Raw genomic sequence first — 27,960 nt, 5'->3', positions numbered from 1 at the left:
GAACTCAGACAAGGGATTTTTTGATTGCGATAAAGGCCAGAGATGAAAAAAACAGGTCTGTGCCCAACAAGATAATGAGTTGCAAATTGTGAAGCTTGAGGATAGTAACATTCTGAATTGTGTAGGAAGGAATATAGGGAGAGGGGGATGTGCAAGGTCAGCCATGGTTCAGGGGAGGAGAGTAAGGGGGGTGAAGAAAGGGTGGGGTGGGGGGCTTGGGGGTGAAAGGGGAGAGGGAAGGTGACGGTTGTGGAAGTTACCTAAAATTGGAGAAGTTACCTAAAATTCAATGTTCATCCCATTGGGTTGTACCCAAGAGGAATGTGAGGTGAGATTCCTCCAGTTTCTGTGTGGCCTCACTCTGGCAATGGAGGAGGCCCAGGACAGAAAGGTCAGTGTGGGAATGGGAAAGAGTTAAAATGGTTAACAACCGGGAGATTCCTAAGATCTTGACAGACCAAGAAAAAGTATCCAGCAAAATGGTCGCCAATTCTACACTTGGTCTCACTGATATACAGGAGGCGAGGGAGGAAGTTTCGGTACCAGTGTTGTGGGGAAGGAAAAGTATTTGGATAGGGGGTGGTTTGGGCAGGAAGGAGATGAGTGCACCAAAGAGTTGTGGAGGAAGTGATCTCTGTGGAAAGGGGTGGAAATGGGAAGATGAGACTAGTGGTGGGATCATGTTGGATGTGTCAGAAATGACAGAGGATGATGTGCTGGATGTGGAAGTTGGTAGGGTGAAAGATGAGGACCATGGTAACTCTATCCTTGTTGCATCTGGAGGGAGGGGGAGCAATTCCAGAACCACGAGACGAAGAGGAGATGTGGGTGGGATCCAACTATGACAACCGGGGGGAAACTATATTCACCAAAGAATGAGGACATCTTGGATGGCTTCAAACTGAAAGCCTCATCTTGGAAGCAGATGCGGCAGAGATGGAGGAATTAAGAGCACGGGATAGCATCTTTGTAAGAGGCCGGATGGGAGGAAGTGTGGCCCAAATAATGTTGCAGTCGGTAGGTTTGTAGTAGACGTCTGTCGATAGTCTGTCCCTGTAATGGAGAGAGAGAGATGCTCAAGAAGGTACCTGACAGTATTGAGATGAGCTTCTGCTAAAAAAAAAATCAATGCCCAATAAACAAATAATTCCCTGGAAATTAACGAGAGCTTATTTTCCAATGTTAACCGAATGGTAGCAACAATCACTTTGCTAAGTACATGGATAATTGATCGTGTGATCTAAGCCCTGCTGCATCACTTGGAGGACAAAGTGCTGGCACTAGGAACAGTTCACTGGAACTATGAACAAGCAATTGAATATATAATACAGTGGCCAACAGCTTGTGGTAATTCAGAGTTAAATACATTTTACAGCGATCTGTGTTTATTAGCCCCTGTCACCTATATGTCGGGCACAGGTATTTCTACCCAGATATTGGTACATTTTACAACAGTTTTGCTGAAATCCCTGTTCCTGGAGCATGTTTGGTCGCCTAATTATAGGAAGGATGTCAACAAAATAGAGAGAGTACAGAGGAGATTTACTAGAATGTTGCCTGGGTTTCAGCAACTAAGTTACAGAGAAAGGTTGAACAAGTTAGGGCTTTATTCTTTGGAGCGCAGAAGGTTAAGGGGGGACTTGATAGAGGTTTTTAAAATGATGAGAGGGATAGACAGAGTTGACGTGGAAAAGCTTTTCCCACTGAGAGTAGGGAAGATTCAAACAAGGGGACATGACTTGAGAATTAAGGGACTGAAGTTTAGGGGTAACATGAGGGGGAACTTCTTTACTCAGAGAGTGGTAGCTGTGTGGAATGAGCTTCCAGTGAAGGTGGTGGAGGCAGGTTCGTTTTTATCATTTAAAAATAAATTGGATAGTTATATGGATGGGAAAGGAATGGAGGGTTATGGTCTGAGCGCAGGTATATGGGACTAGGGGAGATTATGTGTTCGACACGGACTAGAAGGGTCGAGATGGCCTGTTTCCGTGCTGTAATTGTTATATGGTTATATGGTTATATGGTTTCACCACATAACATTTGTTAACTAAAATAAGATTAAACAATAGGACTTTTGTGCGGCCGTTCATGGAGTATTGCATGCAGTTCTGGTCGCCCCATTACATGTGAAGGCTCTGGAAAGGGTGCAGATGAGGTTTACCAGAATGATACCTGGATTAGGGTTTTTAAAGTTTTGTTTAGCGATACAGTGTGGAAACAGGCCCTTTAGCCCACCGAGTCCATGCTGACCAGCGATCACCCGTTCACTAGTTCTATCCTACACACCAGCGACATTAGCTACAGGGAGAAGTTGGATAGACTTGGATTGTTCTGTCATGAATGCTGGAGGTTGAGGGGAGACCTGATTGAAGCATATAAAAGTATACACATACAAAGCAGACAGTCAAAATCTTTTTCGCTGGATGGAAAAAATCAAATAATAGACATCTTTTTAAGGTGAGGGGGGCAAGGTTTAAAAGAGATGTGCAGAGCAGGTTTTTTTTATAAAGGGTGGTGAGTGCCTGGAATGTGGAGGCAGGGTTAGTAGCTGAGGCAGATATGATAGTGGCATTTAAGAGACCTGGATTTAAGAGATCTGGATGTGCAGGGAATGGAGGGGTAGCGATTATGTGAAAACCGTTGATTTGGGCTTGGCAACATGTTTGGCACAGACATTGTGAAATAAAGTGCCTGTTCCTGTGCTGTATAGTGTAAACTTAAACCCTGGGAAATGCATTGCTCAGAGAAAATTTATAGCAGCCCATCCTTGTAGGTACTACTGCATTCGATAGCAGTGTGCCAAGTTTCGGAAGCAATACGCAATATAAAACATTCAAATGACGTTATACAGGAAGCAGGCATGGGAGTGCTATGACTAAACCCTGAGCAGAGTGAGTTATTGCCTCTGTACAAACAATGCTTTTGTTAATCTTGAGGACTCCATACCGGCATGGTTTCTAAATGGAACAGTGGGAACAGAATGTGAATTTGTATTCATACTCCTGAGGTATTCTGTGCGTTCTTCCTGTAGTAAACAGAAGTGCACATAATACTCCAAATGTGGCCTAACCAAAGTTTTACACAACTGCAGCCTCCCAGCTTTTATACTCCATGCCACAACTTATGAAGGCAAGCATGCTGGAAGCCTTCTTTATCACCCTGTTCACTTGTTTTGCCACCATAAGAAGACAAAGACTATACCCTATCCCACTGTTTTGTTTTGTTTTGTTTCATTTATTATTGTCACATGTACTGAGATACAATGAAAAGCTTTTGTTTGTGTGCTATCCAGTCAAGAAAAAGACTTTCCATTAATAAAAAAGACTGAATATGAATCTGACAAACAGATTCTTCTGTTCATCAATGCTCATAATGGACCTGCCATTTACTATATATGTTCTTCTTGCATTAGACCTCCCAAAATGTAACACCTCGTACTTTAAACTGCATCTGCCATTTTCCCACCCAGATTTCCAATTGATTTACGTACTGCCCTCAACTCATCAAATCTTGTGTCATCTGCAAACATATAAATCAGACCACCTACATTTTTTCCCCCCCCAGATCTCCAGTTAGAAACAACTATCTTTTATGATTAAGGCAATTTTGGATTAAATGTGACTCGATCTTCTGGATTAACCTACCATTAGGGTCCTTGTCAAATGCTTTACTGAAGTCGATGCAGACAATATCCACTGTCCTGCTCATCAATCATCTTCATCACTTTCTCAAAATCCTCAATTATAATTTGTGAGACGAAGCTATACTGACCATTTCTAATAAGCCCAAACTTTTTATTGCAAATGTATCCGAAGAATCTTCTCAAATAGTTTCCCTAATTATGATCTACCGTTCACAAAGCCAAAAAAATCCTGGTTGTACCTGTTATACTTTTAAACAAAGCAACAACATCGGAAATCTTCAGTCTTCTGGTACCTCGGCCATGGGTAAAGAGGATATGGAGAACCCTCTCAAGAACCCAGCAATCTCTTTTGCTTTCCTCAATATCCTGGGGGTAGACTTCTTCAATCTCTGAGGACTTATCTACCTTAATGTTTTTCAAATCAACACCTCCTTCTTAATATTGACATCCCCTGGAATGTCAACATAGCCCTCCCTAACCTCACCATTTCCTTCCACTTGATAAATCTGATGCTAAGTACTCGATAAAAAACTCAACTACTTCCTCCGGTTCCATTCATAAATTCTCTCCTTTATCCTATATTGGAGCTACTGTTTTCTAATTTACTCTCTTGATCCAAAGATAAAATGCCTTGCGATTTTCCATAATCCTACTTGTCCATGACATTACATGGTCCTTGTTAGCCCTCCTAATTATTTGTTTCTTTCCTGATTCCTTCATATTAATTCTAAGGCCTTGTCTGATTTCAGTTTACAAATATTTCACTTTTTTAACTAAATTTACAATCTCATCATCTAAGGTTCCTTAACCTTGCCATCTTTATTTTTCAACCTCACATAGCCCTTAACAGCATTTATGTCAGTAAGATATTGGGGTCCAAGACCATTGCTCCCTGAAAGTAGCAACACAAGTAGATAGTATTAAAGAAGACATGGTATGTCTCTTCATCGGTTGAGACATTGAGTATAAGAGTCAGGAAGTCAGGTGCAGCTTTATAAAATTACAGTTAGGCCGCATTGGGAGGATTGTGTGCAATTCTGACGGTGCCATTACAGGAAGGATGTGGAGGCTTTGTACAGTGTGCAGAAGAGCGTTATTACTATGCTGCCTGGATTAGAGGGAATTAGTTATAAGGAGAGGTTGGACAGACTTGGATTATTTTCTTTGGAGCGTCGGAAAATAGCAGTACCTCATTTTTCCACGTATTATTTCCTAAAGTGAGAAATGGTGAAGACCTAGGCTCACCTTTCTCCCTCAGACACAAAAATCATTTTCACTTGCACTTTATGTGCAAGTGACGAATAAAATTGATATTGATATTGATATTGATAAAAAGAGATTGTGAGAGCTACTGATGACATTATTCTTGATTCCTCTTCTTTTGAAGTTAATTCTTCAGTGTGAAGAATCACAGAGAAGGGAGGGGGAGGGGGGGGGGGGAGAACAAAGATGGACCTGGCATGAGATACTTTGCAGCTTTCACTTGTGTCAGCACCCTTTATGTGGTGACTATTTGCATATGTTGGGTATGCAAGCAAAGAATATCACTGTGATCTGTCACACGTGACAATAAAGCATTCATTCATTATATTGTGCAACTAGATCAACAATTGTTGAACTGGGATGTGGAGTAATAGAATATTGAAAAATTTCACTTGTCTTTAAATGGAAGATTGAGATATTAATGCTCATTTAGCACAAAAGCCTTGTTTAATATGAAGCCAAAATTGGTGTTTAACTCAAAACTTTCTAACTCAGGTGTCAGTGTTACACTGCTGATGCCTATAGATATAATGTATTCCAAAATATATATGAGGTTTCCAATAATATATTGTAATCAATAAAGTATTGAACAACAAAACCTTTTCATGGTTCTGTTCATATTTGACATTAAGCAATATATTTGCGTTTCGTAGATGTATTAATTAGTAATTGAGAAGTGTACTGAATTTGCTAAATTCTCTTTTACAGCAGGAACTGATTTATTACACTTTCCGCAGAGGGAACACCACTGCCAACCTTGACTTTTTGCTGCAACGGTGTAATGAGGTTCAGCTATGGGTCACGACTGAGGTCCTCCTCTGCAACCAGTTGTCCAAGCGAGTGCAACTTGTGAAAAAGTTCATAAAGGTCGCCGCACAGTAAGTGAAAATATTTGCCTGTACAAAGAAAACATGGAGGCATTTGCAGTGTAATTACCAAGGTCATGGTGATCTATTTGCAGTGTTAAAGGAATACCATTCTTGGGTCGAAGATAGACAAAAAGTGCTGGAGTAACTCAGCGTGTCAGCCAAGCTACTCCACCAAAGGAGGTCTGAAGAAACATCACTCATCCTTTTTCTCCAGAGATGCTGCCTTGACCCGCTGAGTTACTCCAGCATTTTGTATCTATCTTCAGTATAAACCTGCATCTGCAGTTCCTTTCTACACCATTTTTTGGGTCTGTATTTAGCAAAGCTTACTTGGAGAGATGGGGATAGGCAAGATCTGTTCAACTTTACAAAGCAATCATTATTATATAACCAAAACTTTATTTATATCAAAGCACTGCTTTCTCACAATCAAATTTAAAAAAAAGAGATGTGCCCAATAAAGTGGAAATATATAAAGATTTATGACACTTTTTCTGCAATAACCAGGAACACACACAAAACTATTTTAAAGCATACTGGTTATATTTAAAGATGATGAACTTTGACATAGTTATCTTTCTAATCCTTCTATTTTCATTGAGAGAGTAAGTACTAGATTATAATCTAATTAAGACATTCCTTACAGGAAAGATATTGGTTGAGAAATTAATCTTCACTATGCCAAAACAGACAGCATTGTGATGTTGAAGATTATGTTAATGTGAAGTGAAAGATATTAGTCCAACGGCAGATATCGTTTCCTTATTTTTTATCAATATATTCGTTTTTATTTCAATTTCACCTAAATGACATACAAAACAATAGAACATTATTCATTCTGGGGTATTGTGTGTAGTTTGATGATAAAAAAATGAATCAATTTTAAAATAAGGCTGTAACGTAACAAAATGTGGAAAAAGTGAAGGGGTCTGAATATTTTCTGAATGTACTGTAAATATACATTTACAAGCAGATACTCCAATCTGCTAATAGTCTCAATGTAAAGCAAGAGAGAACTACTCGTGTCAATGACAGGATTGCTGGCAGCTACTGCAATTCATTTGTTCCTCACCGTTCACAATTGCATTTCATATTTTAGGGGTCATAGAACCCCAAGTGATACATTTTGGAAGATATAGCTTAGTGGACAGTATGATGTATTGCTCAAAATGATATATTGCTGTCTGCACTTCGCTCAGCTTCCGTTGCTGGGGCATCAGCTTCTACAGAGCTGTGCTAGGTACTGCTTTGTTTGGCCACATGAGTAAAGTAAATATAAGCACATATGGGGAAGTACAGGAGGCCTCTGTGGTTGATGAAGAATATTAACTTGTGGTAGCTCACTTTAATCAACTTGATGAGGTCAGTTGTTATGACATTGGTCATCAGTGTGGGGAATGTTGCTCCTAATGAAAACCTCCCTGGCAACCTGTCACCACCGTCACTTGAAAGTAAACATGGAAGTTTTTGAGACTCCCCTTGTACAGGTCATGTTTCTCCTGGGTAACTAGCTTCTTTCTGCACCTTTCACTAAACCTAGGACATATAACCTCTGCCCTCCGAAATCACCAGTGCAGTCTTACTGTAACATGAAGAATGCTGGTGGATTTGCATTGGCCTCTGAGAGGTAGCTGGTGAGGTTTTAGCTGAGTGGTGATTGCTATTTAAAAAAAGTTAGGGCTTACACAAGGTGATGCTGTTCTTTAACTGGTGCTGTGCAATATTACAATCACTTTAGAGGTTTTAAGAATTGCATCAATGAGATATGCCTCATAATTTTAGTGCCGATAAAATGAAACATATTAATTTCTATCCCTGCATGTTGTACAGGTGACTCTAATTGGGGTCGAAGCAGGTAACTGATAGTTTCTGGAGATCAGAATGTTAACCAATGATTTCCATCTTGATAGTTCAGCCCCCACCTACTGTGAGTGCCTCTTCTCTTATCCAATTTTACCAATACACTTTTCAGCACCCATTATCTAAAAATACTCAGAACATGGTGAAAAGCAATCCAATGATCTTCCTCATAGTTTGAATCTTCAAAGGAGTTATACTGATGTAAAAACTCTTTTTTCTTCAAACACAGAACTTGTTCATTAGCCCTTGGAGGAATGTCCTAAGTAAGATATATTGATCTCTTTAACACACATGAAAGAACCCATGATCAATAGAGAACAATTCTGTTCATACCAAGAATGGCAGTGAAGTCTGAGGTGCAGGGAGCATCTGACTTATTATTGGAACATTATGTCAGCTCTCTGTGTGGTTCCTGACTAGTTCCTGTGTTTACTTGCACGTACTAGATAATTTATTGTTAACTGTCAAATACAAAGATCATTGTTTCTATAAATGTACTAATGATTGCCAGTTTAAACTTTGTTTAAGAAGGAACTGCAGATGTTGGAACAATCGAAGGTAGACAAAAATGCTGGAGAAACTCAGCGGGTGAGGCAGCATCTATGGAGCGAAGGAAGACTGAAGAAGGGTCTCGACCCGAAACGTCACCCATTCCTTCGCTCCATAGATGCTGCCTCACCCCTGAGTTTCTCCGGCATTTTTGTCTGCCAGTTTAAACTTGGCAGTTTTAGTGGCTCCACGGAAATTACTTCCATCCCTTTCCTTACGGTATTTTGCTTAGTTACCGTAATTTATCTACTTATGCAGTATTCGTGCAACATCTCCTTATCCATGTCTTTTATCAAATCATATGAAGAAAGACTGGATAGACTCGGCTTGTACTCGCTAGAATTTAGAAGATTGAGGGGGGATCTTATAGAAACTTACAAAATTCTTAAGGGGCTGGACAGGCTAGATGCAGGAAGATTGTTCCCGATGTTGGGGAAGTCCAGAACAAGGGGTCACAGTTTAAGGATAAAGAGGAGATCTTTTAGGACTGAGATGAGAATAACATTTTTTACACAGAGAGTGGTGAATCTCTGGAATTCTCTGCCACAGAATGTAGTTGAGGCCAGTTCGTTGGCGATATTTAAGAGGGAGTTAGATGTGGCCCTTGTGGCTAAAGGGATGGAGAGAGGGCCGATGCGGGATACTGAGTTGGATGATCATATTGAATGGCGGTGCAGGCTCGAAGGACCAAATAGCCTACTCCTACACCTATTTTCTATGTTTCTATGTTTCTATAACGTTAAATTATTTAACAAAGTGAGGTAACCACAAACCGGAAATTCCACGTGTCAGCAGTGCCTTGGTATGCAACCTCGTGATTACATTATGTAATTACACTACAATATATGATTACATTTCTAAATATTACACATGTTTGGAAATTTGGATCAATGATTTAGTTATGGCAGCAAAGCATTGTGGGTCACTCTGACCCCTGACCCTGTGAATGTTGAATAAAGGACAAGAACTTAAATTGGTAGGTTCACAAAACAGCCTGGATGGGGTTCTCTGTCTTGTGTCACACAGAGCTAATATTGTTGACAATCCACTTCAGTGTATGTACAATGTAATAGAAAATACGGGTTATTTGCAGACAGCTTTAATAGGGACATGCAAACTTTGTAGTATCTGGAAGATGACGCACTCTCTCAAAGTCCAGTTGATGTAGAGCATTGGAGATTCTGAGAGTAAATGAACTCTTAATGAAAGGAGTTAACAGAGAATGATCTGAGGGAGCTCCTGTCTCCCAGAGTTTCCAAACTTTTCTGGCTGTTCATGATTCATTCATTTTACCTGCCACCCCTCAGCGTCTTCTGGTCCCTGTCAGTAAATCGGTGAGCATGTTCCCTGCTCTCAACACTCACCACGTCGGGAAAGTGTTCCTGGGGTTTTTGTGCAATTCCCTTTAAATGTTGGCTTCTGAGATGAGGCTCATGGCCTTCAGCTGTGAAAAATGTAACTAGAATTTTACAGTGTCCCTAGTATTTCTGGAATGAAATTATACAAAAGAATCCAACATCACTGTTTTTTAAATGGCACTGGGCAATATCTCAATCTTTTAATCCTTGTAAAAAGGCATTTAGTTGCAACAATTATTTAATTTTAAAAACGTCACAGACCATTTTTTAAGCTCTATCTCTCTGCAGGGAAATATTGCATATTACACTTATTGACTTTTTGGGGGAAATTTTCAGTCACAAGCATTGTGCTGGGAGAACAAGAATCCCTTCTGGTACAAGGTTCCAGATTTTACAAAATGTAAACAAAATTGCTCTTCTCCAGTTTATCTGAGCAATTTTGAGCAATTATCAGAGATAATTGAAGATTGGTCACTGAAGAACGGTCTCGACCCGAAAGGTTGCCGATTTCCTTTGCACCATAGATGCTGCCTCACCCGCTGGGTTTCTCCAGCATTTTTGTCTACCTTTGATTTTCAAGCATCTGCAGTTCCTTCTTAAACAGAGATAGATAGATTACTGATTCTTGATTAGTACATGGGTCAGATATTATGGGGAGAAGGTAGGAGAATGGGGTTAGGAGGGAGAGATGGATCAGCCATGATTGAATGGCGGAGTAGACTTGATGGCCTAATTCCTATCACCTATGACCTTTTCTCAATTATCAGCCCCACGTTACATTTATTTTGCAGTTGCCCTGTCCCTTGGTTTATTGAATTAATTAAGGACCATTGTATAAATAATCAAGGATGTACATGTTCAATCTTTTTATTGTTTTGCTGTTATCTCCTGAAGAGCCTTAACTGTGTTTTTGAAGTGATTTTGTAAAGATTGAAGCAGAAAAGAATGGAAAGAAATATAAATGTAACGAGACAACAGAAAGCAGGCGCAGAGACAGATAATGCTGTAGTCATTCAGCCGGTCAGGCAGCAAGATTGGGGAGAGAAACGGTCCATATTTTGTGTCAAGGGGTCTTCCTAAGAATGTATTAGTATTGGATTATTATTATCTTGTCTAGGAAGACTGAGTGAAAAGCTTTGTTCTGCATGTTATTCAGACAGATCACACCATACATGAATGCAATGATACCATACATATGTACAACAAATAGTGCAAAAGGAGAAAACAAACTGAATGCAGAATATAGTGTGTAGGAAGGAACTGCAGATGCTGTCTTTAAACGAAAGATAGACACAAAGCAGGAGTAACTCAGCGAGTCAGGCAGCATCTGGAGAAAAGGAATCGGTGATGTTCTGGGTCAAGACCCTTCTTCAGGCAGAATATAATGTAACAGCTACAGAGGAAGTGCAGATTTTAAAAGTACTAGAGTCACAACGCGGTCAATTAGAGGTTCGAGAATACATCCTGAGCTCATGAGAAGTCATTTGGAGAGAAGAGAGAATGATGGGGGTGTGAGTGATCCTTCAGAATTTTGGCTGCTTTCCTGAGGCCACATGAAGTGTAGAAGGAGATAATGGATGGAAGGGATGGGGGAAAGGTTGGTTTCTATGATGCCAAAGGGTTTGGTTGATGTTTTGTGTCAATATCTTGGTTCAAGACTCGGGATAATAACGGGGACTTAGCAAGTGGAGATTTTGCCCCAACAGAAAGCAGGTAGGAGATTATAGGAGTCCTGGATCTTTCCTGATGCACCTGTTTTGTGATTGATGCAGTTTTTCTTTATTGCGCAACTAACACAAAAATCTAACATGGAACCATGTTCTAACTCCTAGCTGCAGGGCACTGCGGAACTTTAACTCTTTCTTCGCCATTATAATGGGTCTGAACAGTGCTGCTGTCTGCCGACTATCTCAAACCTGGGAGGTAAGCACTTGGCTGTTGTGAAGTGTCATTTCTCTGTACAACGTTAAGAAAGAGTGAACAAAGAAACATTATGGGATGCTGAAGTGAGCAGTAGAGAGTTGTCTTTTGTTAATATGTGGAAACAGATCGTTAATGAGACACAGTCACAGTATGCCAGAAGAAAATGGAGATGCATCAACCATTGCATTGAATTACACAGCTTTTCCATATTATTCAAATGGTAAGGTGCAAGGCATTATTTCAGAACATTTCCAGCAAAGTTCTCTTAAATTTGCTATTAATTATTTCCTTGAAATTTTGAGTAACGTTCCAACTTATACATTCATTTTTATCCCATTCTTAAACCAAAATACATTCAATGTTGTCAGACCAATTTGCTGAAACCCCTTGTGAAAAATAAGCACAATGTGCATACAATATAATCTTGGGAATTAACTACATCCTGTTCCTGTTCCCAAGAGAAAGGCTGAAAATGTGAAACCGACAATGGTTTTATTTGGCCATTGCATCTTGTCAAAGCTGTTGTGAAGCATATTGATTGTGTGTCCTTTTGATGGAAGGAGCAATCCTGTGTCATTTTTTTAAACAACTGACTCACACACTGCAGTAGGAAAAAATGAAACATAAAATATGTTTGTGATGTTGCCATTAACAGCGCCATGATTTCTGACCTAATGGTCCTTCCAAGTTTTAGGTGCAATATCACACTGCACCTCTCTCTCAACACCTCCATAAAATATATCAGGACAATTGTATGATTGGTGTTGAGCTGGAGAATAAAGAAAACCTCCCCCACCACAAAACACACATGAATCCAATTATCGTTTCTGACACTTCATATCAGTTTTTATATGCCTGGTACATGGAATAGTGGGCTCATGAATCAATGATGCAGGAAGAATTACAGACATTAAATATACCCATTAAATCCTGAGAGAGAGCAGATGGTCTGTTATTTGAAGAAACATTTTGATTTTGTGCTATCATTTGACTAAAAGTTTCATATTGACATTTTTTTCTATCCTAGAAATTGCCTGGGAAATTTAAAAAGCTCTTCTCTGAACTTGAACATTTAACAGTAAGTCTCAGTATGTTGGACAATGCATAACACTCTGATTAGAGTTTAGTTCTATGTTTGATGCACTGGTGGTTTTGAATTCAGAGTAAAGCTACGCACATTGGAAATTTAGGTGTTGTGAGCAAGAAAATTAATGGAAGGAAAATCATATAAGCAGAATGTCAAGGCTATAACTTCAAAATGTTTGGCACAGTGTCGCTATTAGAGCTGTTGTCACAGAGAGCTGGGTTCAATCCTTAACTCTAGGGATGCCCATGCGAATTTTTCACATTCTCCATATGACTGCATGGATACTCTCATGTTCTCCAATACTCCAAAGACATGCTGTATGCCCACTGTAAATTGCTTTTAATTTAGTAGAATTTAAAGGCCGTTGGCAGGAATATAGGTTTAATGGTCAACACAGACTTATGAAAGGAAAAGTCTGTTCCTTTGCTGTATAACAATAGGCGTATGCCTCTAAAATATGTGGAGGATTTATGATTTTGCTACGTTGTAGCTTTATCTCCATTGGCAGGGCCTCTGACCAACTGGATGTTGACAGGTGATCTTACAACTTCTCTGTTGAGAAGCAAGGAGAGGGAAGAATTACATTTCACGTTTTTCTTCACTCCTTACAATGCTATGTACGACAATGATCGCAACTTCTACTGAAGTGTGGATGGCTGTTGGCTCGCTAGAAGATCATCCACCCTTTGACAGATCTTGTTTTTGGTCCTGCTGGGGGTCCACAGCCCCTTCCTCACCTCGCAAGCCAGATGGGGGAGAAGGTTTAGTCACCAACTATCCGACCATGGAGCAGGTAGCACGGGATTACATGGTACCCGTGGCGGGGGGGAATGATAAAGGTGAACATTTCTTCAATCCTTGATGTAGCCATCTCCCACCTTCACGAGAGCAGAATTTATCTCTCTTATGCCTCCTACGCTTAGAACAATTGAAAATTCAGGAGTGGTGCCCCTCATCTGATCACCTTAATTTCTATGAAATGTCAGTTGAAGTCCCAGAAAAAAATACCTCAGTATTTGATATCATTTTTCCTGGACTTCTGCTGAAAAGAAATTGAAAAAGCAAATAAAAAAATTGAAAGGCTGCAAATGGTAATGATTTATTATTGCAAAGTAATGTGTATAAATGGCATTGATTTAATATATTTCACATTTTTAGGATCCGTCTTTGAATCATAAAGCCTACAGAGATGCTTTCAAAAAGATGAAACCACCAAAAATACCCTTCATGCCTTTGCTGCTAAAAGGTAATCTCAAACAGGACATTTTGGAGAGGGGGAGATGGGTTTGGGTGCTGGGGACAGGGAAGGAAGGTGAAGACCTAAAATTAAAACAAACCAAGTTAATGCTGTTTACCACGTTCGCAGATATGCCTCTGATCTGACATCATATTTTTCAAATTTAAGTGAGTTTTTGTGAATTACAAATTAGTCATAAAATATGAATTATAATATTCAATTTGATAAGCCTGACAAATCATGAGTATGAGGCATTTAGGGTGAGATGTTAACATTTAAAATACCCCAATCCAAACACAACCTACATTTAACCCACACATTTCTAAGTACAACAGGATAGGAGGCAGGTAGACAATGCAATACATCCAGTGCACTGTGTATAAAGCATTGATCAGTGTCACAATATGGGATATAAGTGCTTTTGAAACCACTTCCATTCAGTTGGCCTCACGTGGGCTCTCTCAAGCCTTCCACTGTTACACCCCTGCCCACCAATCTTATCCCAAATCTTTCTTCAACAACCAATTGTAATCTAAACCCATTTCCCCATTTCTGATGACTCTATTCAACCTGCCCCCACCCTGCCCAATACACACTAAGCATGTACAGAGTCATTGTGCATCACCATTTAACATGTATTTCCAGAGAGGAAAATATTTGTGGGCATATTGATTCATTAAGCCTTATAATGAGGTTTATTTACCATTAGTTGATTGTTTAATACTGAATGACCAGTTTCACAGGGTTAATGTTGGATAGGCTGGTTCACAGATAAATGACAGATGGAGTTTAATCCAAGCTGTGAAGTTGAATATAAGGGGGAAATATGTAGTAATGGCAAGACACTTAAGAGACATAACATACAGAAGGATCTTGTGTCCAAGTCCATAGCTCCCTGAAAGCAATAATATAATTGGATAGCGCAGTAAAGGTATGGTATGTTTATCTTCATTGGTCAAGGCATTGAATATAAGCAACAGGCAATCATGTTGAAACATTATGGAACTTGGTTAGATCAAACTTGTTCTGATGGCCCTGTTACAGAAAAGATGTGGAGGCTTTGGAGGTGGTGACAAAGAGATGTATCATATTGTTGCCTCGATTAAAAGGAATTAACTATAAGGAGAGGTTGGACAAATATGGGTTTTTTTCTGGATCGTCAGAGGTTGTGGGCAGACCTGACAGAAGTACATAAAATTTTGAGAGGCATAGATAGTGGTGTTTATGAGATATGCAGGGAATGTATATATAAGGATCACATGCAGGCAGAAAAGGTAATTTAATGATCAGCACAGACATTGTGGGCTTGTGCCTGTGCTGTACTGTTCTCTGTTCTTTATTTCTTAAAAAAGAGGTTTGTTGAAGAAGCTTCTTCTCCTTTCGTATTCTTAACATGTTCTCAAATGTTCAGCGAATTTGAGATACATTTTAAAGAATTGCATCATCTGAATAGTTCATGAAGTGTTACAGTTTTCTCAATTGACAATGCAGTTCAACATTTATTTCTGCTGGATATCTATGATTTATCACTGTTTTTTTTTTTATTGTCAGATGTAACATTTATACATGAAGGAAACAAAACCTTTTTGGATAATCTTGTCAACTTTGAAAAGTTGGTATGTACAATTCATATTTAGTATTTTCTGAAATGAGTACTAGAATATGGCTAATTTTCATGATAAGTAAGCATAACCATATGGTATATCCAAAGTTGAATAGAAGTAAACAATGTTAATTAAGGAATGGCTAGTTTTGATAATTTAAAGTCATTTTTAGCAAATATTTTTGTGCTTTTCTGTTAATGAAAGTAATAACCAACTGAGAGATCACAGCTCGTCATTGTTTTCCCACAAAAATTATTTCTAGCTGCTAAATATGTCAAATCCAGAGCTGGGCTAGAGAGCTTAAAGGCCACTAAACGTGAATGTTGGTCAGGGTACACACAATTGCTGGGGAAACTCAGCGGGTGCAGCAGCATCTATGGAGCGAAGGAAATAGGCGACGTTTCGGGCCGAAACCCTTCTTCAGACTGATGGGGGGTGGGGAAAGAAAGAAGGAAAAGGGGAGGAGGAGGAGGAGCCCGAGGGCGGGTGGATGGGAGGGTGGGAGGAGACAGCTAGAGGGTTAAGGAAAGGGAGGAGACAGGTCATGTCTCAATTAAAAATAAAGGTTCACTACTTTGTGCAAAAGTAGCAGAAAATCACCTCTGACAAATATTAATGATAATTGATATTAAAGAATTGATGAAGACATATCAATCTGTTGAGGATTAGTGCACAATGCTGTCACAACGTTTATCATATCTGGTGTGGAGACTATCTGCAAAACCCCTTGTGTTCTCTGGTACAGCCTGATGCTTACTTTCCCTATCCCACCACACTTACTTTCTTTTGGATCTGGAAGACTGATCCTGTGAATCAAGCAGGTCCTGACGCCATGCAGTGAGACCTGAAACAATAACCTGGATGGGGCAGAACAAGCTCGAGAAACCTTGAAAGGATGGCAAATCACTGCCTCCAGAGCTTTGCAGCCTGTCAATCTCTTCAGGAATTACATCTGATTCTGAATGTTTCTGATGTTCAGAAACATGTAGAAACATTTGAAAATGAAATAAACAGCTGGAGTTTCTTTTAAAGAAAAACAATTCAAATAAACGTAAGCCCTTTGGAGCTTAGGCAGGGTCCAATGGAAAAAATACAGATGAAGGACAGACAGTAAATTGGTGAAGGACGGTGTCTCAGTCACCCGGGAAAGTTGCTGACACTGATGTTGAGAATTTCCTGTAGTTTTGATTGAAAATGTTTGGAAACCTCCAAAATCCAGGCTATTGTACTTACATGAAGCGAGATCTGTAGTTTCCTTTGGCAGTTTTGTGGATACGCTTCATTGAAATTATTGTGATCCTGATCTTCAATATTCAACAGCAACTTTGCGAGGAGCCCAGTCGAATTGCAAAGTTAGTCTAAACGTGGCTGCCAATTTTATCCCTGTGAATTGTGCCAATCTCTCACCTAGTTTGTAACAGGTTGATAGGACCATACCCAGGAAATTGAAGGTAGCCTGTTTGCAGCAGAACATGAGTCCTCTAACACTGATGTTGCAATGGAAATCACGGAACATCATCATCTACCATTAAAATAGGTTCTACTACAATGCAATATGCAAACGCGTTGTAGGAGAAAGCAATTTCTAGTTTACTACTTGCATTTTATGCAATTTTTCCTTGTGTTCATTTTTCTCTCTGTTCCTAGCACATGATTGCAGATACCATTAGACTGCTGAGGCACTGCAGGAATAACCAGATCAGTAAGTATTAGAATTTTCATTGTTCGCAGGGCTGAATGAGACGCATTGTGGGGATTCAGGAGATAGAAGGGTCCTTCCAATCATTTTACCATTTTTCCTGCTCTTTTTTTTTTTAACAAAGAGAGATTTTAGGTGATTGAAGAGAAAAATAAAATTGATTAATTTCTGACTTCATATGAAATCCTTACAGCACAGACTGAGGCCATTTGGCTCATCATATCTCTTTGCCAGCCTCTAGTACACCATTTCAGTCAAGCCTGTTTGTCTTATCTTTCCTCATAGCCCTTCAAATTATTTTCCCTCTATTCCTATCCAATTCCCCTTTGAGAGGCCTGATACATCTCCAAGAGTTCTGGATTATAGCCACTCTTTGTAAAAAGAGGTTTTTACTTAAATCCCGTCATATTAAGTTTTTTATTTTTAGTTTTAGAGATATAGTGTGGGAACAGGCCCTTCGGCCCACTGAGTTTGCGCCGCACAGCGATCACCCTTACACTAGTTCTTTCCTCCAGGTTAGGGAATTTACAGAAGCCAATTAATTTACAAACCTGTATGCCTTTGGAATGTGGGAGAAAACTGGAGAACCCGGAGAAAACTCATGCGGTCATAGGGAGAACGTACAAAAAGTCTGTACATACAGCACGGATTGTCACATACAGTCAGGATTGAACTCGGGTCTCTGGTGCTATAAGGCAGCAACTCTACTGCTGTGTTAGTGTGTTGCCCCAATTTTTTTCCGCAAATCATAAATCACAGCTTCTAGTTCTTTAAACATCTGCTAACATGGCGGAAATGGCGGATGTGCGGGAGTGGGCGCCGTCTGTGTATGGCAGCCTGCCCGCAGTCCGTCTCTTCACCTTTTTTTATTTTAAGTCCTGTCCAAAATGTTAGTGGAAGTCTTTTATGTGGTGGGTGGGGGTGGGGAAGGGGGAACCTTTAATTCTTAGTCCCCTACCTGGTCGGAGAGGCAGCATCTCTCCGAGCTGCTTCTTCGCCCCATCCTCACGGCCTATCATCGAGAATGGAGCGGCGTTTCCTGTCGGGACCGGCCGGGACTACAGCTTCGGCGGCGGCGCAGCGCAAGGACACCATCACGGAGCGGAGCTACGGAGCGGGCGATGCCTTGCCAGGTCGCCGTGCGGTAAGCTCCGGAGCGCTGTGGCCGTCGATCCAAACATCGCGGAGCTGGGGCTGCGGGCGTCCGGCCGCGGGCGGCGCTGGATTTGGAGCGCCGCGGAGCCAGGGATCGAGTTCGCCGGGGTCGGCGCGGCCTGAAGTCTCCGAGTGCCCCGGTCTCCGGTCTCCGGGGAGGAGGCAGCCGCTCCAGACTTTCCAAGCCGCTTGAGGAATTGTTTCACCCGACGCCAGTGTTCCATCTTCACGGCAAGAGGGCCCTGAAAATCATCGGACTGGCTGCAAGGCCACAAATGGGACCCGACCTCGGGTGTTTCAGAGGAAGAGGACTTAACTTTCTGTTGCCTTTCCCCACAGTGGAAATTTTTGATTCTGTTGTGGGGGGATGTTTGTGTTGAACTCTATAATGTGTTGTGTCCATTTTCTTTCTTTATTTATTTTTAACCTTTTTCTATGGTTTGTATGTAAATTTATTATTTAATTTATGTAAAGCACTTTGGTGTCAATGCAAGTTGACTTAAAATGTGCTATATAAATAAAGCAATAATAATAATAATAATAATAATAATAATAACATGAAATATTTATCTCTATCTACCCTCATGATCATATAAACCTCATTCAAATACCTTATTGATCTTTTTACTCCTAGGACTGACATTAATTTTATATCCATAGTCATAGAACCATACACCATGTAAACAGACCCTTCAGCACCTCTTGTCCAAGAGGTCCCATCTAGGCCTGCCTGTGTTTGGCTCATTTCCTTCTCAACCTTACCTGTCCATGTACCTGTCTATGTGTCTTTTAAATATTGTTATTGTACTTGCCTCAACTACTTCCTACGGTAGGTTGTTCCATATGTACTTCCATAAGACCAGCCCTTAGCCTCTTGTGATCCAAGTAATACAGTCTTAGCCAATCTCTCCCTATAGCTCAACATCCTTGTAATCTTCTCTGCACTCTTCCTAAAGAATAGTGACCAGAATTGGACATAATACACCAGTTTATACCTAACTGCTGTTCTGCACAACTTAGTATAACCAGCCTGCATTTGAACTCTGTGCCTCTAATTATGAATCACATGAATCCATTAGTATCCACTTTCTCAACAGCCTGTAATATTTTTAAATGTTTATTCACATATTCACCCAGGTCCCTCTCTTTGTACACATTTACAACCATACCATTTATTCCCTTTGTTCTTTCTACTGTTTCTCAGCATTACATTTCATTTGCCACTTGTCTGCAATTCTGCCAGCATATTTTTGTCCTCTTTCAGTTTGCTCCTCAAAATGATTACGCTACCCATGATAAATCAATATTTCAACTTTCACAGTACATATTCACTCTTTACCCAAAGGAGTACAGGTAGTTAAAAATTGAACTGTTGGAATTTTAGCAACATTCATATCATGAGTTGCAAATATTTAGGGTTCAGAAGCCTTGGCTCTAGACTTGGAGACAGAAGTGTTCACTTGGGATTTGGCAAATAGAAATGCAATGGCCCCATTATTTTTGGCCCAATTACTGTAGATTTGCTCTGCTAATGTCATCAATAATTGACTGGGATTAATTTAGCTTACATCATTTGGGTGCTGTGATTCTCCATTCATCGTATTGTGATGGAAAATCTGCTCAGTTTTCACCAGAAAACATATTTTATAAGTATTATTATCAATTTCCATTGCTGTAGTTTCGAGATACACTTAAAACAGACTCTCTAGATTGTTGAAATGAACTGTGTATTTATGGACTGTGGACTGATTATTTATTGACAAATAGAAAAGGATACGGTTGAGTGTCTATTTATAATGAACATTTGCACATAAACAAAATAACAAGTTGGCCCATTGTGAAATTTCAGCATGACATTGATGAAAACACTTTCTATTCTGACTTCAGGTACGGATGGTAGTCGGAAAGACCACCAAGATGTGAAAACCTACATTCATCACTTGCATATTATTGACAACCAACAGATATTATTTCAACTTTCTCACAGGCTTGAACCAAGAACTTAATGATAGCTTCATCTTCCTGTAAGATTACGGTTGTTGAAATAAACTGTGAGGAACTCGGACATATCAACTGTGGCGAACTGGCTTGTTGAGAGTGCTACGCAGGGGATCTTTTGTCAAACCTCAGTCTATGCACAAGTCAGTACAAGAGATGAAAAACAGACCAAATTACTTTCAGATGAGAAAGTAGCAATGGGTTTGATGAGGATTTCACCCTTGCGTAAAATCAAAAAATCCTGTTTCATTATCCGAGATACATTGACAGCAGTCAAGAAGCCAAGAAACATTCTACGTGTTTGCTGAAACTAAGCAGAACAAAAAGGATTGTATTATTTTCAATCCACTTTCTGTTCCCAAAAATGTCAAAGCACAGATATTCAGACTTACTTCAAGGCACTGTGGCCAGGATCTTCGTCTCTGGCTTTATGTATGGCATCAGTGTTATGGGATGGGCCTTGTTGCTGGTGGATCAATGTGCCACTGACGCCAGCATTATGTCCAGAATGGGCCTTATTCAGACTTGTTTTGACAGGATTTCCACATGTGCTTGAGTGCCATGCAGTCAGTTTGAGCCAGAACTAATAGCTGTCACCAAAAATAAATCAATGCAACGTCACAAGGATGCATTCAACTGAGAACATTAGAAAACAAATAATCTTGTGCTATATTTAGTGATTACAAAAAACCATTGGAGCTCAAAACTGCAGATGCTAGAAATCTGAAATACAATTTAAAAATGTGATAATACTTGCCATCACATTAAGTTTAAAAGATGATTTGCCTTAGGTCTTGTTTGTGGACCTCCTCTCCTCATTATTAAATGTGAGTGTTGTTAGCAATCAACAGTATTAAATTAAAGGGTTCAAAGGTCAGTTTATTGTCACATATACCAATTAAGGTACAATGAAACTTGAATTACCATACAGCCATACTAAAAAAAAGCAACAAGACACAGAACTCCATCAAAGTTAACATAAACATCCACCACAGTGGATTCCCCACATTCCTCACTGTGATGGAAGGCAATAAAATCTAATCTTCTTCCTCTTCGGAGAATGAGAAAACAAGGAACTGCAGATGCTGGTTCACAAAAAGACACGCAGTGCTGGGCACAAAGTAAAGGAAACTGTGGCATAATGTAATTTTGACATTTTAACCTCATATAGCACCCCCATGTAGACCTCGTATAGCATCTTGTGGCCACTGCTCCTGTTGGCAATGAGGTGAGATCATCTAATGCACATCTCAATATTCTGGGACTGGCACATGTTGGCCCAGAAGATGAATACACCAGAGGATGATTAATATTTTAGCAGTTTTCAATGTTTACTTTCCTTCAGCATTCAAAGAACCTGCACCTTAGTGACATAATTCTGTATCATGGTAAGTAGATTGGAGTAGATGACTAAATGGGACTTTAGTTATTTTTATGACTGATGTTTATGGGCTTTTCTTAATATAGGCTATCATCCCATAGTTGGAACAGTACCAAGAGTATTTGCAAAATAAGACAAATAAAGCACAATGTATAAAGTCTATGTAAAAATTACACCCCTGGTGTTATTTATTTGCTCTCGTCATTTTCGTTAACAGTTACAGGCTTAGAGGCCACCCGAATCCTCAGAAACTGGTGAAGGTGATTACAAAGACAAAACTGTTCACACATTTTTTTATATTGAGGTTTGAGGAATTAGGTGCTTTGTTGGTTACCCTACAGCAGAAACCAGGGGATTCATAATATAATGAATGGGTCAGAACGTGCTGGAGCATGGCATGCCTTAGTATCATCATGTAAAAAATGATTTGTATCCTCGCTAGTTCAAATCGCTAACTAATAACAACATTGTGAAGAGAACGTGATATCCAGGATGAAAATTTACAGTGGAACATACAATGTTTCCTTAAATAATGAGAGTTAAGGATTGAAAATTAAACAGAGAAGTCACTGAAATTGAGTGTGAATAAGTCAATGAATTGAGTCAATGAATTGAGATCTAATCAGATTGGGTAAGCGAAATAGTGAGAGGTTGAGTTAAGGAGAGAAAATAAAAGCAATAGAAAAGTTTTTTTTTCTATATGTTATTTTTTAAATGGGTTTTAAAATATGACATGGGTTTAAGGTGAAGGGGGAAAGATTTAATAGGAACCTAAGGGGCAACTTTTTCATACAAAAGGTGGTAGATATATGAAATGAGCTGCTGGAGGAGGTAGTTGAGGATGATGCTATCACAACGTTTAACAAACATTTAGACAGGTACATGGATAGGATGGGTTTAGAGGGATATGGGCCAAATGGAGGGAAGTGGAACTGGTCAAGATGGGGCATGTTGGTTGGCGTGGGCAAGTTGGGCTGAAGGATCTGTTTCCATGCTATATGATTCTATGAATCTATAAAATCTTTAATGACGATTAATACCTGGAAGACTTTACCTGAAACAGCACAGTTACCACCTTCTCCCTCTTGCCTAGGTATGCTGATTGGCAGTCAGTAACATTGTTAGTAAGATTGTTTTGCTATTATACTAAACTTCCTGCAATCAGTTTAATGAACAATTAAATCCAATAAGTGCATGTAAATCCAATTAATGCATTTTTAAAGTGGGGAAACCCAAGGTTCAATGCAATTTGTGTGCAGGGCAGAGTAGTGTAAATCAATCAGAGTAATATTATTTTGTAACTACACACCTCATAGCATCTCTCTTAATCACTTGAATTTGCTTGCGCTATGTATATTCTAATGTCAAAGTACATTCATATATTTTTACACATTTCAGCCCGTTTTTAAGCAAGGATACGCAGTCCATTTAACCTTGCAAGGCCATGAATGAATGGCCCTATACTATCACACTGCTGCGAGTTTGAAATTCAGTCATAATTTTGTTCTCAATTGAAAATTCACAATTGAAATGTCACCCTGTTATATTATCTTATAACCAGTGCAGGTTTAACAAACTCCTCGATACAACCGTGTCATTTAGCATTGTTGGTTATAGTCTGGAATAATTTACATTAAAATGTGCAAGGATTTTAAAGGGAACAGTTCAAAGAACTCCCAAACATTCAGTGCAAGGATGGGAATAGAATGCATTTCATGTTTATTGAATGTATTTTAATGCATTATAAATTGTAGTAAGATTGATGGATGCATTGCTGCAGTTTGGCCAGCAGCTGGCAATGTTGTACTCTGTAAATGTTGATAATTTTCCATGCACGTCACTTGCATTGCAGAATCCTTCCCTCAGACTTTTCTCTGTAAGAAGTTAGATGTTTGAGTGAGTCACAGAAACCATTGGTTTTCTTACTTGATTGCTATTTGAGAACGATTTACTTTACCCGTCCTGAGTTAATTTCCCTGGTGCAAACTGGATATCTATAGAGGGTTTCAATAATGTACCACATGTGCCGAAAGTACCCTTGAAGTGCCACAATAGCATATTGTCAATGACATTAAAGAAACATAGAGACTCTCTGTTGTTTTGAGTTTAGGAACAGACTGTATTTAATAACATTTTCGGTAAATGTTACACTCTGAAATGTTGCACTTGTAACATTTGACCAAATGTGGCATTAAGAAGCCTGGTACAGATAAAGTCAATGAACTTCAAGAGGAAAACATTTCAGTGGTCGGGGTTGTGCCTTACGCAATGGTTGTGGTTGATAGATTGATAAATGGAGGTGAATAGATTCTTAAGGCAGTGTCCTGGGCCCGACCAGCTTCAATTGCATTATTAATGATCTTCCTTCTGTCATAAGGTCAAAAGTAGCATTGGTTACTGATTACTGCACAATCATAAATCCCATTCACAACTCCACAGAAAATGAGGTGTTCCATGCCTGCTAGGCCCCTTGTCCACTGTCTTAAACATTCACTTTCTTCTGCACCAACACCCAGTGATAGCAGTGTGCACCTTCTAAAAATCCAGGGCAGATGAGAGCACCGGGAGCATAGGGACACCAACATTTGGTTGTTCACCTCCAAGTCGACACCAGCCTGATTTCCCACCTCCATCACCACCTCCATTCCTTTACATCCCGACACTGTTGAACGTATCATTTGACCAAATTTATTCTTTAGTTATTTCTCCACCCAGTTACTTTTGTTTATTTATTTATTTATTTTAAAGAAAATTATATGAGAAGCAATTGTACAGAGATAAAACATTTGGCATCTAAAATTATACAATTATTGTACAGCTTCATTTTTAACCTTATAACCTAAATTATGAAAATGAAAAAAGAAAAGAAAGAGAAAACAAGAAAGAAAAGAAGTAGAAAGTGAAAAGATAGATTGAAGAAGAACAAAAGAAAATCCCCTAAGTGTAAGCAGAAAGATGTAGGAATAAAAAGAAAAAAGAAAAAAAAAGTGGAGATATACCTTGCCCCTCGTCCCCCCCGCCCACCTCACCCAACCCAGCATCGGATTTTAAATTAAATTTGAGTTGCACCATACTTGTAAGAATTCAGTAAACGGTGTCCATGTCTTAAGAAATTGATTTGGTTTTTCCGCCAAGACAAGCCTAATGTTTTCCAAATGTAGTGTCTCGGACATATCTGTGATCCACATCTTCACTGTAGGGACTGTTGTCTGTTTCCAAAATTTGAGTATTAATTTTTTCGCCGTTATTAGGCCATAGTTAAGGAAACGTCTTTGAAATATCGTTAGCTTAGAACAGGCCTCTGACATGACTAGTGTGATCAGTTTTATATCGGGATCCAATTTAGTTTTAAGTATTTTGGAAAATATATCAAAAATTCCCCTCCAGAAGTTTTGTAATTTTGTGCAGGAAAAAAAAGAATGGGTTATAATTGCTTCTTGGAGGAGACATTTATCGCAGATAGGAGAGACATTGGGAAGATCTTGTTCAATATAGACTTTGAATAATAGAGTCTATGCAGTATTTTAAATTGTATTAGGGAGTGCCTAACATTAAGAGAACAGTAATGTATTTATAAAAGACTATCCTCCCAACTATCCTTTGAAATTGTTAAACCCAATTCGTCTTCTCATGCTCACCTAATTATTTCCGACAATGGGATATGTACATTTAAAAGGGTATTGTAGAAATAGGATATTAACTTATTTGTATCTGCCTTTCTGTTCATGCATTAGTCTAATATATCTGGGCCCATAGAATGACAATCTAGCGTGTGTATTTTCACATAGTCTCGTATTTGAAGATATCTAAAGAAATTACTATCTTTCAAATGATATTTCACCTGTATTTCTTGAAACGAGAGGAAGGTCCCGTTCTCATAAAGATCTCCCAGCTTTTTAATTCCTAGGCTTTCCCATTGTGCAAACGCCTTGTCTAAAGTAGACGGTTTAAACGATGGATTATTGGCGATTGGTAAGAGGAGAGAGATATTTCTCAATTTAAGGGTTGATTTCAACTGTTTCCAAATTCGTAAGGTGCTATGGATTATCGGATATTTCTCATACACTGATTTCTTCAGATGTATTGGAGAGAGAAGAATCGCGCCTATATTGAAACAATCTTCCCTCTCCATTTTTAACCAGTTTACATGTTGGCATGTATCGTCCATCCAGTAAATTAAATTTTTAATATTAGTTGCCCAATAATAGAGAAGAAAATTAGGGAGAGCCAGTCCACCGATTTATTTAGGTCTGCATAAAGGCCATTTATGAATTCTATGAGTTTTATAATCCCAGATAAAGTTTGTAGTCACAGAGTCAAGTTTAAAAAAAAAAAAGTTTTTAGGGAGGTAAATCAGTATTGATTGAAATAGGTACAGGAGTTGTGGAAGGAATCTTTATGGCATTCACTCTACCTATAAGGGAAATCGGAAGTGTTTTCCAAAATTGAATAAGGGCATTTAATTTGGTGATTAATGGTGGAAAATTTGCTTGAAAGAAAGAGGGATATTTTCTAGTCACGTAGACTCCAAGGTATTTGAATTTTTCAGTAGCAATTCTAAAGGGAAATTTTAGGAGATGTTACTTGAACTTGAATAGAACAATACAGCACATGAATAGGCCCATGAGTCCATGATGTCTGTGTCGATCATGATGCCAAATTAAACTACTCCTTTGCCTGCATGTAATCCATATCCCTCCATTCCCTGCATTTTTGTGAGTATCTCAAAGCCTCGTAAATGCCACTATCATATTTGCTTTCACCACAACTCAGGAAGTTACCACTCTCTTTGTAAAAAAAATGTGCCCTTCACCTCTCCTTTAAACGTTCTCTCTCACCTTAAAGCTGTGCCCTCCAATTGTGACATTTCCACCCTGCAAAAAAGATTCTTACATGCTACCCTATCTATGCCTCTTATAATTTTATAAACTTCTATCAGACCTCCAATGCTCCTAATACCTTCTAATCCAGGCAGCAATCTGGTAAATCTCTGTAAACCAAAGCTTCCATGTTCTTCCTGTAATGGGGCGACCAGATTGCTCACAATAATCCAAATGTGGCTGAACGAACATTTGATGAAGTTGCAACATGGCTTCTTGACGCCCCTAATTCAATGTCCCAACTGATGAAGGCAAGCATACTTCTTTACCACTCTTTTTACTTGTGTTGCTATGTACCTTGGCCCCCGTAAGCCTCTACATATCAATGCTATTAAGGGTCCTGACAATAACTATGTACTTTCACATTATATTTGACCTCCCAAAGTGCCCTTCACCTCTCCTTACACTTGCCCAGATCAAGCTCCATCTGTCTTTTCTCTGCCCATACCTGCAAGTGATTTATCTCACTGTTTCCTTTGACAGCCTTCTGTGCTGTCATCAACTTCACAAATTTAAGTGTTGACTGCAAACTTACTATTCAAACCATCCACATTTTGGTTCGAGACATTTATATATATCACAAACAACAGAACTGAACATTGCAGAATTCCATTGCTTCATGACTCCTGAGATAATAACATCTTTACACCACTTCTTGTAGGGAGTTATTAATTACCATCAATTTTTTTAGGAATGCGTTCAATGCACTTGCCACAATAAGATGCAGTAACCAAGTTCTAATACAATCAGATCATAGTTTTATTTACTTTATTAGAAGTAGCCGACCACAGGTCTAAGAAATGCGGTGAACCAATCATACTCAGATCTTTGCTTCGGGCCCAGCCCTGGTTACAAAGGTGCAAGATTCTTTTGTATAAGTAACTTCCAACAGTTTCAATTATTATCTAGTTGATATTTATCCACAGCTCAATTAAACTATGTGTTTTTGTTAAATAATCTAACGCTTTATGGTTATTTTTGATCATGTTGGTTGAATCACATTTACACTGAAGGAAGTATTTAGGTAGAATTTGAGGCATCATTTTACAATAGAGAAGGATATTTACTTTCAGGCTATCATATACCTGATTCAAAATGCTTAAGATGTGTTCAAAGTGAAAATTTAAATAATATTTTAAATGCACTGCCATTTAGGAGGAAAAGCACATACTTTTACATCACAACTATTAGTGATTTTTTTTGTCTTTAAATCTGTTCTACCATTCTCATACTGTGAGAATTCTGTATTTTCTACTTGCCTATATTTTCAAATTGCTAACTCAGAGGACCTCTGGTGACACCATTCTCCAAGAACACAGTGAATGAACCTTTCTCTCTGTTATAGGGACTCTGTTCATGCATTTGGAACTTGTGTTGTGAACTTATAGGCCTCAATGCTTATTGAATAAAGTCTTGCCAGATAGGTTCAGTGAAATGATCACATAACCAAATTA

At 39.1% G+C, this 27,960-nt stretch overlaps 1 protein-coding gene across 2 annotated transcripts in view; it reads left to right on the top strand.

Moving 5' to 3' along the window:
- rapgef5 (Rap guanine nucleotide exchange factor 5) overlaps positions 1-21,137 on the top strand; it is a 143,642-nt gene extending 122,505 nt beyond the window's left edge. For both annotated transcript variants that reach the window (XM_033046205.1, XM_033046196.1), the window contains exons 20-26: positions 5,615-5,784; positions 11,375-11,465; positions 12,493-12,543; positions 13,711-13,798; positions 15,341-15,405; positions 17,041-17,095; positions 20,135-21,137. In XM_033046205.1, the coding sequence (XP_032902096.1) occupies positions 5,615-5,784; positions 11,375-11,465; positions 12,493-12,543; positions 13,711-13,798; positions 15,341-15,405; positions 17,041-17,095; positions 20,135-20,253 (639 nt within the window). In that variant the 3' untranslated portion in view covers positions 20,254-21,137. The remainder of the gene's footprint in view (positions 1-5,614; positions 5,785-11,374; positions 11,466-12,492; positions 12,544-13,710; positions 13,799-15,340; positions 15,406-17,040; positions 17,096-20,134) is intronic.
- The last annotated feature ends 6,823 nt before the right edge of the window (positions 21,138-27,960 follow it).

Source organism: Amblyraja radiata, chromosome 2 (genome assembly GCF_010909765.2).
Source record: "Amblyraja radiata isolate CabotCenter1 chromosome 2, sAmbRad1.1.pri, whole genome shotgun sequence".
In the NCBI taxonomy this organism is placed as follows: Eukaryota; Metazoa; Chordata; class Chondrichthyes; order Rajiformes; family Rajidae; genus Amblyraja; species Amblyraja radiata.
The sequence above is the reverse complement of the archived record's forward strand: the minus strand, read 5'-3'. Positions and strand labels throughout refer to the sequence as shown.